This window comes from Lycium barbarum, chromosome 6, assembly GCF_019175385.1.
Source record: "Lycium barbarum isolate Lr01 chromosome 6, ASM1917538v2, whole genome shotgun sequence".
In the NCBI taxonomy this organism is placed as follows: Eukaryota; Viridiplantae; Streptophyta; class Magnoliopsida; order Solanales; family Solanaceae; genus Lycium; species Lycium barbarum.
The window spans coordinates 41,785,259-41,799,849 of NC_083342.1; the positions used below are offsets into that span (position 1 = coordinate 41,785,259).

A 14,591-nucleotide genomic window follows, 5' to 3' on the forward strand; every position below is an offset into this window, starting at 1 on the left:
CCATCCGGACCATTAAGGGATCGGACTATACCGGACCATTTCGGTCTATGGGAGGTCCGGTTTAGGGTTAAGGGTTGGGGCCGGGTAATGTGTGACTCATCGATTTTTTATTTTTTTTGCTCGGATTGCCCTTCATATGGACTGGTCTTTAATGTAACTACATAGAAACTATGCCTTGTCCGGTATAGTTTTGTAGAAATTAAGTTATCATACAGAACTATGCTGGACAAAACATAGTTTTTATGCAACTTTTTCCAAATAGGCATAGTTTTTATGAAACCTTGCCTTGCGAAATTAGGTCGTAGATCCGATTTTTTTTTCGATGTCAGGAGCATTTTCGGTCACTTTTTTACTACTTAAAGTGTCGAAGGACAAAAATTAAAGACCAGTAATTGCCTCTCAATTAAAGACCAACCCAAGATAGGAACAATCGTGTGAATTGCCTATCGAAGACTAGAGCTTCGTAACATGTTGAGGAAGGCCCCTGAATTGAGGGTTCGGTCAGTAGAAGGGACGACTTTAGGATCCGGGAAGAAGAACAGTGCCGATCTCTAGCCGACTGATCCCCTTGGTCATATAATTGTGAGGGAACGTGTCACATTAGAGGTGAACCATAAGATCGTCTAATATTGGAGAAGCATAGTAAAATCAAATCGTCTATGAACTGGTTAGAGACCGAACCGAACCGAACCCAGCTCAAACTAGATTAGTCCGGTCTGAAAGATGTTTTTAATTCTAGCCAACTAGTCTTCAGAAAACATCCCCAAAACACCCCCTAGGCCCCATACCCCCCAAACTTTGTATATTTACACTTTGGTCAAAATTTTTAATCATAAATACCCTTTTCATCCTTCTTTTTCTTTTACCTCTTCACATCTCTCTAGCTATCTCTCTTTTAAATTGCTATCAAGTTCACACTTGGCGATTAACAAGGTCAAGTTCCAACAATTACGGTTATATCATTTCTGCTTTTATTCCGACATTTTGGTACATTAGTTCCAGCCAAGTTATTCTTGTTTATACAACATTCAGATATGGAAGAGAATGACAGGCCCTAATTGAGTGTACGTTGGTTTTAAGTTAGGCAAGGGGATTCCCTGTTTGTTGCTCTTCAATGGCTTAAACCAGTGGTTCTATCATAGAAGATTCAACCTTGTTATAGGACTAAAAATTCAAGATGCTGGAGGAATTTCTTATACAATGAAATAATGTGAAAACATTGTTAGATGGAGAGTAATAATGTAAAAATTATTATGCGAAAATTGCTTATTTTTGGTGCCCCCTTGTATTAAGCTACTCATGTATTGTTAATACGTGTATTCTTATTCCAAATTACTTTTGCATAACTTAATGTAGGTATGCAGAGTTTAATAAGGCCAACCAATCACAGGGATACTATTTTCTTGAACAACCAAATATTGCATAACTTATGCGAAAACATGTTGGGAGTTGGGAATTTTGTTAATATAAACCAAACGATCGGTTAATTGGTGTTACTGTTATTTGAAACAACCTCCTTTTACCACAACTATGATTGAATATTGAAATACACGGCATAAGATTCATCTTTGAAGCTCAATAATGGTGCCAAAAGAAAGTTTCGGGTAGCACCTTTTGCCACAAAGCTGATAGGATGGTACTGAGTAATCCCATTTCCCAACTTAAAGCTTGTTGCCTGTTTGAATTCAGCATCTAAGGACTTTGAAGTGCAGTTAAGCTTGACACTTGAAATGTCTTTGTAGTCCACACCACTATAGATGAAGCAACCATTTTGGGCAACGGATTCTAAAGAAACTGTCCCATCTTTCCCATCCAATCCTGCAAACAAACGGAACAAAGACCCATTGCCATCTGAGGAATGTGTGATCTTGAGACTAGAATCATGTCCTTGATGAGTAATGAGCATTCCTGGGAAATCAAAGGGCTCTAACATGACTAGCTTGACAGATTCTTTGTCATTTGAGATGAGTCTGAAGGTAGCACGGACAGCAGAATCTGTTCCGGCTTCAGGGTACTTCTCCATTTGAGTCGAGTGATTCGTGGTTGTCAGAACAAATGTTGCATTACCGGATACTTGTGTGAGAGATATTAAATGAGAATTATAGTCAGATGGAACTGGAGTAATCAAATTTGAGAGAGAAGTGGCTTTAGTTTCAATGTCCCAATCACCAGTAGAATGGCCAGCAAGAAGGTATGGACCATAAAGAATAGCCTGTATCGATGCATATTCTGGACGGTCATCTGAAGCACCATTTACAAGAGTTTGTCAGCAGCTATACTATATGATCCGTTAGCTCTTCTAATAGAGACATATTATCGATTGGACAATGAAATATCTTAATTATCACCTTTAATGGCCTCTGTGCTAAGATTCATTGGCAGCTCAATGCTGATTTTTTCACCTGAGCCCCAACCCTTGGTGATCGATAGGAAGTTACCTGCATCGGTGAGTCATTAAATTGTTGAAAAGGGTATTAGCTAGGTGAGAATTTATTTGATGCAAAACATAGAAAGGCATCATCACAAAAAGGAGGAAAGTTCCTACCTGGTGGAGGTAGAGATAAATCCTTCCCATTCAAGGATGCTTTTGCACTACTTGAATCCGTCCAACTTGGTATCCTCAGATTCAATGTAGATGGTGCACTAGTTGCTTTCTGAAAGAAATAGTAATCATAACAAGTTATGTTCCAAAAACAATATCTTCCACAAAGGGAGAGGGTTTAAAGGGACTTCACAGGACACACTACATTGCATATACTCAGCTGTAAGAAAAAGGTTTTAGGGGATAAACAAATGGAGGTCAACTCCCTGAAAAAAAGCAGCAGGAAAGCTAATTGATTAGGTTGGTGATCTGCAATAGCCTAGTTACTTACAAAAAAAGGGAAAATGTAATCGTTACTGATAATGGAAGATGCAAGCCTTATTGATGATATAGTATACTATCTTAGGTTCACTGGATACACAGGGAACAGTTAATAATACCTAAGAGGTTGATCCACTACAGAGCATTCAGTTAACATAGGCCAATGATAATCGTACTAGATATCTCCAGTATAATCAAACCTCATGAGAACACCGAAACGTGTAAAACCAGTTCTCTCTCGATCCTTTGGACATACTCAAATAGCAATTTAGACAAAGTAAGTTTTGAAAGGGAAGAAGTGCATAAAGAGGCATTTTGAGGTACTATTGCTTGGATATTGGAAGAGTAGTTTATTCAAATAATAAAGTTCCAACAAATGGATAGGAACAAAATAAATTAGAATGCATACCCCTTTTGAGGACACTGTAATTGTCACTCGAAGGCGATTGTCCCACGAAACAACAGGCTTTACGCTCTGACTCACCACAACTTGCCCAGACTTCCAATCGAGAGAGCTAGATATATACTGGATAGTGTAGAGGCCAGGAGCATTCCCTTTCTCTTCGAAATAAATAGAATCTCCCAATTTGGAGAATGATTCAATCCCTATAAAGGAAAAAGGGGGAAATACAATTTAAATTCATTTCCATTATGATAAGATAGACATCTTTGAGGTAACCTCGGAAAGTCAGAAAATTTTGTTGCACATATTAGCATGAGGAGTAGCAGACTTAAAAAAATAATTGCACTGCCAGGAGCATAGAGAAGATTGTTCTTTGCAAGAAAAGAAGGGTGAAAACACTGGGTGATTTCTTCCCGTATGTCCAAGCATTGGTGGACAGAGTTACCCGATACTTGTGCTGGTGGGAGGTAGCAAGTACCCCGTTACTCTAGGTACGCATAAGCTGACCTGGACACCATGATTATATATAAAAAAAAAAAAAAAAAAAAGGGTGAAGATCAGAGTGAATATTGATTCCATCACCTGTTCCATAGCAACACCAGAAGTCATTAAACGGCGATCCCCATTTATGGAAGGTCTGAGCTTTGGAACCACCACGTTCAAGAGGAAGCATATATATCATCACTCCAGGATCTCTGCCCCTTTGGATGCTGAGCACACCATTTGTTAATGCTCGCTCGTAATAATCAGCATATGCCATTTCTTTGGTCCATCTGAACAGGTGGCGGGAAACCTACAAACTTTCACATTTGTGCATAAATAAACGCACAAGGCACTATATTCACTCTTCCCCTAGGAGCATAATAGGAAACAACTGACACAAAAAAAATCCATGAGCACACCTTCAGCATATTATAGGTAGTACATGATTCCTCATTTTCTGTGCTTAGTGTGCTTGCTAACCTCTTCGGATCTGACCTGCTCGGATTGGTAAAAAATAGAAGGGGAGATACAAAGAACTTTAAATGAAGTGAGCCAAAGAAAGGAGCACATAAAGATAAATAGGAATTAACGGTGTGCATAACTTGCTGAGATTTTTTAGTCCGTATTACCAATGCTCACTGGCTGATGTCCCTCCAGTTGCATAGCTGTGGGAAGCATTGACAATATCCATGAAGTATATCCCAATTTCCTAAACAAAAAAAAGGAAAGTTAACCAAAAAAATGTTTGTGACAAAACTTCCTTAATCAGGATTGCCGTCATTAAATATACTCACATCATATTCTATTGTCAATGCCTTCCGTCCAAGACTAGACAGATATAAGGAGAAATAAGTAAGAGAGAAGAAAATGATTGGTCAAGGACAAGCAGTTTACTGCTGCAACATTTTCCTTCCTTCTTCATTTTGGTTGTTATATCAATAATTCAGTTAATTGTAAATTTTCAGGGAGGAGCTGCAAACTGGTAGAGTCTAGCACCTAATTACCGAAAAACTAACTAAACAGAGAGTAACCGATCCATTCTATTAGAGGAATTTTGAAACAGAAAACACCTTTGCTTAACTTCTTCTCTAACAAGATTAAAAAAAGTAAAGGAAAGGAAACGAAAAGGAATGGCTGGATGGGAGAAAGCATATATGATATATCGGTTGGACTTCGTAACAAGTAAAAGAGACATGATATCTGTACATTCTAGTACTGAAAGGAAAATCTGGAAACTCTGGGACTGCAAAACTTTTTTCTGAGAAGATAGATTTCCCAAAAAGTAAAATAATCTACCTTGAAAAGTGGATCCCCAGTAACTTCATAACGCAGTTGTGATCCAATAACAACTGGAATGTGCGTATTTGCATGAAAACCTGATAGGTCCTCAACCTAACGGAAGAGAAACGAAAAGGATATCAACAATAAAGTTAATGTTGGTCACACACGCAACTATAGTAACCATGGATCATATATGGTGAGCCTAAACCAAAAGGAAAACAGACATTACCCGATTAAAAATCATATTTAGTTACATAAGCAACTATTGCGATAAAGAAGTACGTATATATCTCAAGGCAAGCCAAAAAAACCCGATTTATACAACCACTCTAACATAGTACCTTTACAACTAGGGTTGATACTCAGCTATCAACATACAATAGCATGTCTGATTTTGAAATTCGACAACAAAATCTGACAAAAAATATGGAAGTCTTTCCGAGATAAGACAAGTCAAATGACTTTCCTAGTAAGGAATTTTGTTCATTCTCATATCTTGTGCCAATAAGGCGCTTCAATTAAAGTCAAGGAATTAGTTGAATTACAGCAACTTTTGGAAATACATATACCAGTCGATATTTAGTGCATTACATTATATGAGAATTTCGAGAACAGGGATTTATACCTTTACGGCTAAGCGCCCTAAAAAGCATGGTTTGTCAAAAAGGTGAGCCAACGTTAAGTGCTTTGGATTACCCTGCAACAGCATTTATAGGAGGATAAAAGCAGGATTAATGAGATAATAGTTAAGAGACAAGGAAGACAAAATACAACACAATATATGAATATGTGCTCAGGAAAGCTGCAATTTGCAAAATGCAATTATGAGAAGAACAACATATAGCAATGAAGGTTGGTTGAATGACGAAATAACAATGCAAAGGCAGAAATGCAGATTTTGGTAGACAGAAAATGGTTTGATATTATAAACAAAACGAACCAGAATAAATTAGTGAACTTTAACTATTAGGATAGGAAAGGTAGACTGTTAGCTGGGCAGATTATACACACCGTTATTCTGTACAGCCTATAAAGAACATCATTCATGCCGCCAGATTCTTCATTTAATGAATCCCAGTGCCTTTGAATGGTATACTTTGAAATCACATTTTGCACCCGAGTGTAGAAGTAATCAACCATCCATGTAGTCATGTTCAAAGCATGAGGATTGCCTGCTAAAGTATACTGATCCAAAAGACCTGCCAATATCTGTCAAAGTCCAATCGAGTAAAGTTAGCATAAATGGCGTTAAGAAGAAAGAATTGAATCAGGAAGCACATCAACCTTGTGAATTGTATAATACGGTGCCCAGACCGGTTGTATAGCTTCAAGGCGATCAAAGTAGTCTGATGGGAAGGCAGAAAGGTAACCTGCACCATTCTTTTCCTGGCAGGCAAATAGTGCAGAAACAACAGCATACATTTTCTGTCCAAGACTGTCATTGTGGGTGCTGGCCCACATCTGTGCTGTGGCACTAAGGTAATGACCTTCAAGTTACAGAAAACTATCTGCTAAGAACTCTAACAACAGATAAACTTGATGAAGCAAAATGATACGAGTTTGTATAAAAAAGAACATACTGTGAAACGCTACAAGTAGTTGTCTCTCCAACTAACATTCAGAAACTCATAGAGTTTGATTCTTGAATCATGTAAAGAAAAAGATTCTAAAAGATTATACTATCGGGAGATCAACAGAAAGTGGTCACAATAACTCATATTCATGAAGTAGTTAATGCATACAACAACATCGATATCGATCAACAGAAAGTGGCCACAATAACTCATATTCATGAAGTAGTTAATGCATACAACATAGATATGCAGCTTTAAACAGCAGACGGTAAAAGATCAATTTGTTCAGAAATTCTCACTTAAGTAGCCATCACATTTAATGTAACAACAACTAAGTCTCAATCACAAACAAGTCAGGGTCAGAATCCTCACTGTCCACTTTGCTCAAATTTAGTTCATTTGAGTCCAGAAATTTCAAATCTTTCAAATTCAATAAGCAAATTAAAAATATTGCAAACAAACAAAATTCATACCTAACAATGCACATCATCGATAACAAAATAAATCAAACGCTGAAAGATAGAAAATAGAACTAACCAACAAAATGACCTCGAACCTCGCTATCTGGTTTCTCCCAACCTCCATATGGCTCACCAGGAGTGTCAAGACCAGCTGTTTTCCTAAAACTCCAAACCAATCTATCAACATCCAACATTAACAAGTACTCCAAATTAGTTTGCTGAGCAACTCCATACATTGAATTAGGTTCTAATCTCACATCATGGAGTGAAATCTCATTCAATATACCATCAATTTCCCTGAGACCACCAGAATTCTTTATCTTTTTATACATCATTATCCAATCATATTTTTCTTCCTCCCTCAACACCTTCCTAGGAAGCAAGTTAGACCATGCTGACTCATCAGTAGGAGTCAAATGGTAATGACTAAACATCTCTTGTTTTAAGGTGTCATTGTGTGAAGACAATAACTCATATCTAAAAGTGTGTGATTGAGTAATAGTGTTAGTACACTCCTTAGCAAGAACACCTCCACATAACATAGAAAAAGCCAACAGTCCTAACAACACTAAAGATTTCATCTTGATCAGTGAACACTTACAAGAATTCTGAAGAAATGGAAGAATTGAATCAAAATAATCAACACTAAGAAAGATGAAACATCTCTCATAAACTCATACTACGTTTTTACCCAAAAAAAAAAAAAAAAGACCTCAATTTTTTTTTTTACTTGGATAGAAGAGAGCAAAAACAACCTCACCAATTTATAGCATTTGAATAAATGAAGAATGTTCACAATTGAGCCAACCAAATACCAGAGTCCTGTGAAAGCAAGAAATTGGTTTTTTCTACAATAAAATCTATCTGCTGACTACCAAATACTTTTGGTAGTTAGTGAAAGTAAAAGCAACAGAAATAATGTTGAGGAGAAAAATAACAACCAGTGATGAAAATGAGCTTAAAAACAACTCTTGAAAAGACAAATTCAAACTGTAACTTTCAAAGTGCAATTAAATGAGAGAAGCAACCAAAAGAAGTACCACAAAAGTGCTAACCCCACAGTTTTGTTGCAACTTGCACCTTCTGTTCCTAAAATATTTTGTTAAATTTAGTTCGGAAAAGGTCTAAAAATATCCCTGAACTATTAAAAAAGACTCATAAATACCCTTCTTCCACCTTTTGGTCTAAAAATACCCTTTCAGCCACCTTTTAGGTCTAAAAATACCCTTAAGGTTTGTTTTTGGCTCAAATATACCCCTCAAACTAACAAGTTAAAATTAACTCTTTTAAAAAGCCAAATGGCAATTTGTAATTGGTCAATAATAAAATTCCGTAATTTAAAAAAAATCCAAATTTAAAAAAAAAATTGCCAATAATAAATTTCCAGTAATTTAAAATTCCAGATTTAAAAAAAATTGCCAATAATAAAATTTCGTAATTTACATTTTTTTTTTTTAAATTGTGTGGAAACTTAAAAATTAAAAACTAAAAAATTTAAAAATATTAACGAAACTGTTTTTTTTTTTTTTTGCATTTCGTGAATTAATCAACGAAATATGTTTTTTTTTTTGCATTTCGTGAATAAAAAAATGAAATAGGAAATTATAATTTTTTTTTGTATTTCGTGTATTAAAAAACGAAATAGGATAAAAAAAAATTATTTTCGTTCATATAAAACGAAATTGGAAAATTGAACAAAATATATTTTCCAATTTTGTTTTTATATGAACAAAATTAATTTTTTTATCCTATTTCATTTTTCAATACACGAAATGCAAAAAAAAATTATAATTTCCTATTTCGTTTTTTTATTCACGAAATGCAAAAAAAAAAAAAAAACATATTTCGTTGATTAATTCACGAAATGCAAAAAAAAAAATCAGTTTTGTTCATATTTTTTAATTTTTAAATTAAATAATATATGTGTCCAATCACAAAATGCCATTTGGCTTTTTAAAAGAGTTAACTTTAACTTTGTTAGTTTGAGGGGTATATTTGAGCCAAAAACAAAGTATTTTTAGACCAAAAGGTGGAAGGAGGGTATTTATGAGTCTTTTTCAATAGTTCAGGGGTATTTTTGGACCTTTTCCGAATTTAGTTTAACTAAAATTTGGAGTTAAATTAGATTAAATTTATTAAATATTTTAATATTAAAATTTAGATTATAAGTTGCAATTCTTCTCACATTAATATAATGAAAAATTACATTTTGAAATATTGATCAAAGTTCATATAATGTAAATCTCAAAGAGAAAAAATGTCAAGTATTTTGGGATGGAAGAATTAAATGAAGTTTACAATACTGTAATATTTTATTTTAGCAATCAAAATAATAAGACAAAAAGTTAAACAGAATTTGGTGTTTAAGCTAAGAATGGATAGGTTCACTGTTACTAAAAAATCAAATGTTCACACCTATGACCAACAGAGAAGTGAGGTCTATTATCTTGGCGGGTTTTGTGTATAGTTTGACTTGGAAAGAGGTACAAAAGTTTAATTCCTTCACATTTTTTGCGTATTATTTTTATCTGATTTTAGTTGAAAAGTTAGTTTAAAAGAGAAAATGTCATATTGAAATGCATTTGATTATTTCAATTATTTGAATTCTGATGAATTATGAATGCTATGTGAAATAATGCATTAGTAGAATATAATCAAAAGAATCTATATCTATATAATAATTCAGGGCATAAGAGAGATGATGTGATATTTAATTATTTTTTAAGACCAGGATTCTTATTTATTTTTTATCTCAGTTTTTCCTATTTTTTATTATGTGAAATTTGAAATGTTACAAAACCAAAAAGACACCTCGTGAAATATTTAAATAATTCAATCTTTTCTTAATTTGAAAGGTACTAAATCCAAAAGTCGCCTCATTAATTCTTTAAATAAGTCCACCTTTTCATTTATCGTTCTTGGATCAAAACCTTTTGCATTTCCTTTTACCTTTAAGAAGGATAAAAGGACCAAAACTGTCCCTTAGTTTTGGCTTTAGACTTAAAGTAGTCCTTATTCTTTTATATCAAACACTAATAATCCTTCTTCTTTATCAAATCTAACAGTGGTTATGGTAAGGACTGAAAGTGCAAACAATTTGGTAAAGAAGAAGGATTATTAGAGCTCCATATAAAAGAATAAGGACTACTTTAAGTCTAAAGCCAAAACTAAGGAACAATTTTGATCCTCTGTGTAATAGTTGGGCTGAACCTACCGCAAGCTATGAGGCCATGTTTTTGCCTTTTTTTTTTTTTTTTTTTAGTTTTCCACCCGGTGTTCGGTATCCGATTGGAGTCCGAATATATTCGGATTCGCCCCATGTAAGGCCCCATTTGGGAGCAAGCGCTCCTTACAAAGAATTTTTCTACATCCAGAGCTCAAACCCGAAACCTCTGGTTATGGGAGGAGCAGCCCATCTGCACCACATCCTTTTTGCCATTTTGAATATGTACTTCTCTAAACTTTTGTTACTTGCTCTTGCAAATTTAGGTACGTTTCTTCTAAACCTATTAAGAGTACACTATTATTTGGCTGAAGCAAAACTATTCGACACACCTATTAAGAGCACCATTATTTGGCTGAAGTAGAATTGTTCAACGTATAAACAGTATACACTTGTATTTTCCTTCCATTTATTTGCAGGTTTTTACCATTCTTCTATAGATTGGTAGGCATTGTGTTGTAGGTAGATATTTTCTCTTGACGCTGTGCATTGCATTTTTTGGAACTTTTCTCCTTGATGTATGTATCTATCTTTTTTTATCAGTTTATCAGATGGAATTTAAAGAAAGAAGAGGTAAAAAAATTATACTAACCCTCTATTTGGATGGTTGTTTCCCGTGGTTCATTAATGTACAGTATGGTATGGTACAGTATGGTGTTGTATTGTATTATACTGTATTAATGAACATAATGTTTGGATAGACTGTATCGTTTGTTGTGGTTTAATAACATTTGTATTATTTGGTTTGACTGTATGGTACTGTATAATAACTTGTAAGTTTACTAAAATATCCTTAACTCTTTATTAGAAATTAGTTTATATATATTAATAAAACTCAGGTAAAGAATAAAATAGGAACTTTAAAAAATAAGTAGGTAGTGAGTGGGGGTGGTGGAGGGGTGGGTGCACTACAAGAAATTTGTCTCGTCTCCACAAAAGCCCCATAAGTCGCCACGAAAAACCTATAGCAGCGACTTTCCTCCGTTGGTAGTAGTTCCATAACTAAAGGTTTTTTGTGACGACAATAGGTAGTCGCCACAATAAGCAGATATTTGTAGCGACATATATTGCCACAAAAGGTAAGCAAGCATGTCACAAAAAAATTCTACAACACAGATATTGGCTTGGTCGCTACTGGAATAAAACCTTTAGTGGCGACTCTGTCGCCACAATAACAAATGAACTATCGGCAGCAACTTTTATCTCGCTACTAAAAAGTGATATTTGTAGCGACTTTGGTCGCCACAAAACTCAGTAGACTATCAATGGCAAGTTTGTCCTCGCCACTAAATATTACTACTAGTAGCGACTCTTGTCGTCACAAACTCAATGTACTATTAGTGGCAGATTTAATCTTGCTACTAAAAAGTTACTTTTAGGAGCGAGGACAGTCGCCACAAAAACTACTAACATTTGTGGCAACATTTATCTTGCTGCTGAAGACAACTTTTAGCAACAATAAAAATAGCTACAAAAACAATTAAATCATGAAGATTTACTTCAATAACAAATAACAAACAACAAAAGCATTCCCAAGCCAAATATTATAAATACTTTCATTACTTAAAAGTCAACTGCATATATATTACGTACATATATATAGTACTTCGGTTCATTGTGTGCATATACATATGATTCAAAAGCAAAAAATTCCATTGTATGCATATTACATATGATCCAAAAGCAAAAACTTCCATTGTATGCATATTACATATGATAAAAAACTTCCATTGTATGCATATTACGTATGATCAAAAACTTCCATTGCACGCCTTGAAGCTCCTCTTTGGGCAGCCCCATTGCTTAAGAACCTTGTCCCTGCTATTAAAAAAACACGGGATCACTTTGAAAGTCTTAATAATCCAACACTAATAATAAACTAGAGCACATAAGAATCTAAAATTCAATGACATAATAGTTCCAACACTTTATAAAGATAAAGGTTCATACTTCATCTACTTTACCAAAAATGTACCATGTTGTAACTCAGTTCCAAGGAAAGCAAATCCAAGAAATATGTATAAGATAATATGAGCCAAATTGAAAAAGTATTTAGGCCTAACTATAGTGTAACATAATCCCAACAGATACCATCATGGCAATATATTTTTTATCATATCTTTAATATCCATGCAATACTCATCAAAATTTAAAATTTAGTATCAAATATCATGATTGAGTTACAAAATCTAAACCTGCACATATACATCAGTTCCTACTAGGGGTGTACATAGGCCGGGTCTATGAGGCTGCACTGATCTTTTGTTTTGAATAGTGTAACATATTCTCCACATTGTAGTTGATCGTGAAAAAAGGAGTCTCCTTTGTTCCAAACAAAAATCAAGATGGTCTATGAGGCTGCACGAGTCATTTATTTTCAATGCTTTCACCAGCATCACTGCTCACTTGGTTTTTCTCTTTCAAATCAATGTGTTCAATTTGTGCATTCAATTGCAGTATTACAAAGCAAAAACTAGAGTACTCTAGGGTGTGTAGGCTATGGATGAGAACCATACTAAATCTTAACCACATTACAGAATAATGTAAATTCATCCTTTCAAAGTTGATATCAGACCATTGAGTTCCCAAAATTGCTATGGGATCAAGTTGGTATGCTTCTTCTTTCCATCAATTTCACCACTTAAATTTAAGGTAATTTCTAAAAAATATGGCAAGGGTAATTGCTGGAAAATAACCTCAACTAGTAACAATCGCTAGAGAAATTCCACACTTAAATCCAACCCATTCCAAGAGCAATAGAGACAAATTAGAATATAGCAAAACTACAAACGACATTACAGAAGACTACCAGGATGATGGGAAATATGGGTTGTTAGGTCGAAAAGACTGCCAGGATGATGGATAATGATTTATACAATCATTTACAAATATATTGTATGGAGAACCTGATGGTTGGACTATCAAGACTGTTTTTTCATGATCAGGGGCAAAATGGGAAATATGGTTTTTTGGTGGGAAATGCTTGACGTGAAGATACAGATTGATGGAACCATTCATTTACAACTGTTATGGGTGGATAACTGGATTTTAGGTATAGGGGAGATGATGTGTTGCAGAGGTGGAGTTGATTGCTGGTATAGTACTGATGGAAAACAGCACTGTCATGTGCAGCAGTTGGTAAGCAGCAGCTCAGTGACAAATTTTACACAATCTGGTGTACTTTGAAGAAATTTTCAAGTACACCAGGAGAGTAAACAGTCATGATGAGGTGCAAACAATGTTGTTTACAGCAGTTAGGAAATATAGTTAGTAGTTGTACACAGATACTAATGATAGAAGCATCATAAATGCAACATCTATTGTTGTTGGTGTGAACCAGGAGGGAGTACATGGATTGCAGTAACAACTGGTGTTTATGCAAGAAGAAATACAAAACCAGCAATGCAGCAACTGGTTGCTGATAGAGGCTGGTTGTGTCAAAGGGTGTGCAGGCCTGGAGGTTAGACTGATAGAGGACTGGTTGTGTTGCAAGGATTTTTGTAACAGGTAGGGGAGTTAGAATAGGGCAGCAGCAACAGGTTCTGCTACTGCTGGCCTCTATCAGACAAGCATCAGAGGAGCAGCCTGGTGCTGGCACTTTGTAGCCTTGGTTGTTGCTGTTGGTGCACAAGGTGTTTGCCACAAGTGTGCATAAAGGCAGCATTTGTTGCTGCTGGTGTGCAACAGGAGGGGAACACACACAAAAAAAAAATGTACAGAGAAGGTTGGAGATAAGGTTGTTTTTGGAACACTTTGGACAGCAACAGTTTAGAGGGTTGGTTGCTGATAAACTTGGTGCATGCTTGGTGCATCATGGTTGCACATGGAATAGTCTTAAGAAGTGTTTTCAGGAAATTTTGCACAAAGGATGCACTGGCAGAGGGTGTTGTTTGCTGTGATGACAATAGGATAAGGACAACTAGTGAAGTGGAGGTGCAGAGTTCAGAACTGGTGGTGTATGTAGTACTGGTTGTTGGGGTGATCACAATATGCTGGTGTGAAGAAGAGGAATATGGGAAGGGAGCTGGTATAATGACTACTGATGGAGGAATACAGGCTAGAAACACCAGAAAAACAGGCTACATTTGGGGACTTTGTAAACAAAAGGCTACTGATGGTGCTGTGAATTATTGCACCTGCTGTGGTCCTTTCAGCTACCAGAATCATCATGCTCAAGTCCATTTAGAGGAAAGCATGGTGGTATTTTACTCTAACAATGTGCTCTATTTTGCAAGTTTAGCATGGACAACTCAATTTGGATACATGTGTAAAGAATTTTCGGATTTGCTTTGAGAAAAATTTA

The 14,591-nt window shown here is 35.3% G+C and overlaps 1 protein-coding gene across 1 annotated transcript; it reads right to left on the minus strand.

Moving 5' to 3' along the window:
• Nucleotides 1–1,427: 1,427 nt before the first annotated feature.
• On the minus strand, nt 1,428–7,806 carry LOC132643804 (uncharacterized). Its single transcript, XM_060360333.1, has 12 exons — nt 7,142–7,806; nt 6,315–6,517; nt 6,042–6,239; nt 5,656–5,727; nt 5,046–5,141; nt 4,379–4,458; nt 4,169–4,244; nt 3,849–4,059; nt 3,273–3,469; nt 2,546–2,654; nt 2,349–2,438; nt 1,428–2,241 (listed from the first exon to the last, which is right to left on the minus strand). The coding sequence occupies exons 1-12, from the start codon at nt 7,644–7,646 to the stop codon at nt 1,529–1,531; spliced, it is 2,550 nt and encodes an 849-aa protein (XP_060216316.1). The 5' UTR covers nt 7,647–7,806; the 3' UTR covers nt 1,428–1,528.
• Nucleotides 7,807–14,591: the final 6,785 nt, after the last annotated feature.

Bases quoted from the DNA above. Each gene is read 5' to 3' on its own strand.
- LOC132643804 (XM_060360333.1), bottom strand. From the start codon at position 7,646: ATGAAATCTTTAGTGTTGTTAGGACTGTTGGCTTTTTCTATGTTATGT. The intron at 6,240-6,314 runs GTTGATGTGCTT...GGACTTTGACAG, and splicing joins CGTATTATACAATTCACAAG to ATATTGGCAGGTCTTTTGGA. The intron at 2,242-2,348 runs GTGATAATTAAG...ATGGTGCTTCAG, and splicing joins TAGCACAGAGGCCATTAAAG to ATGACCGTCCAGAATATGCA.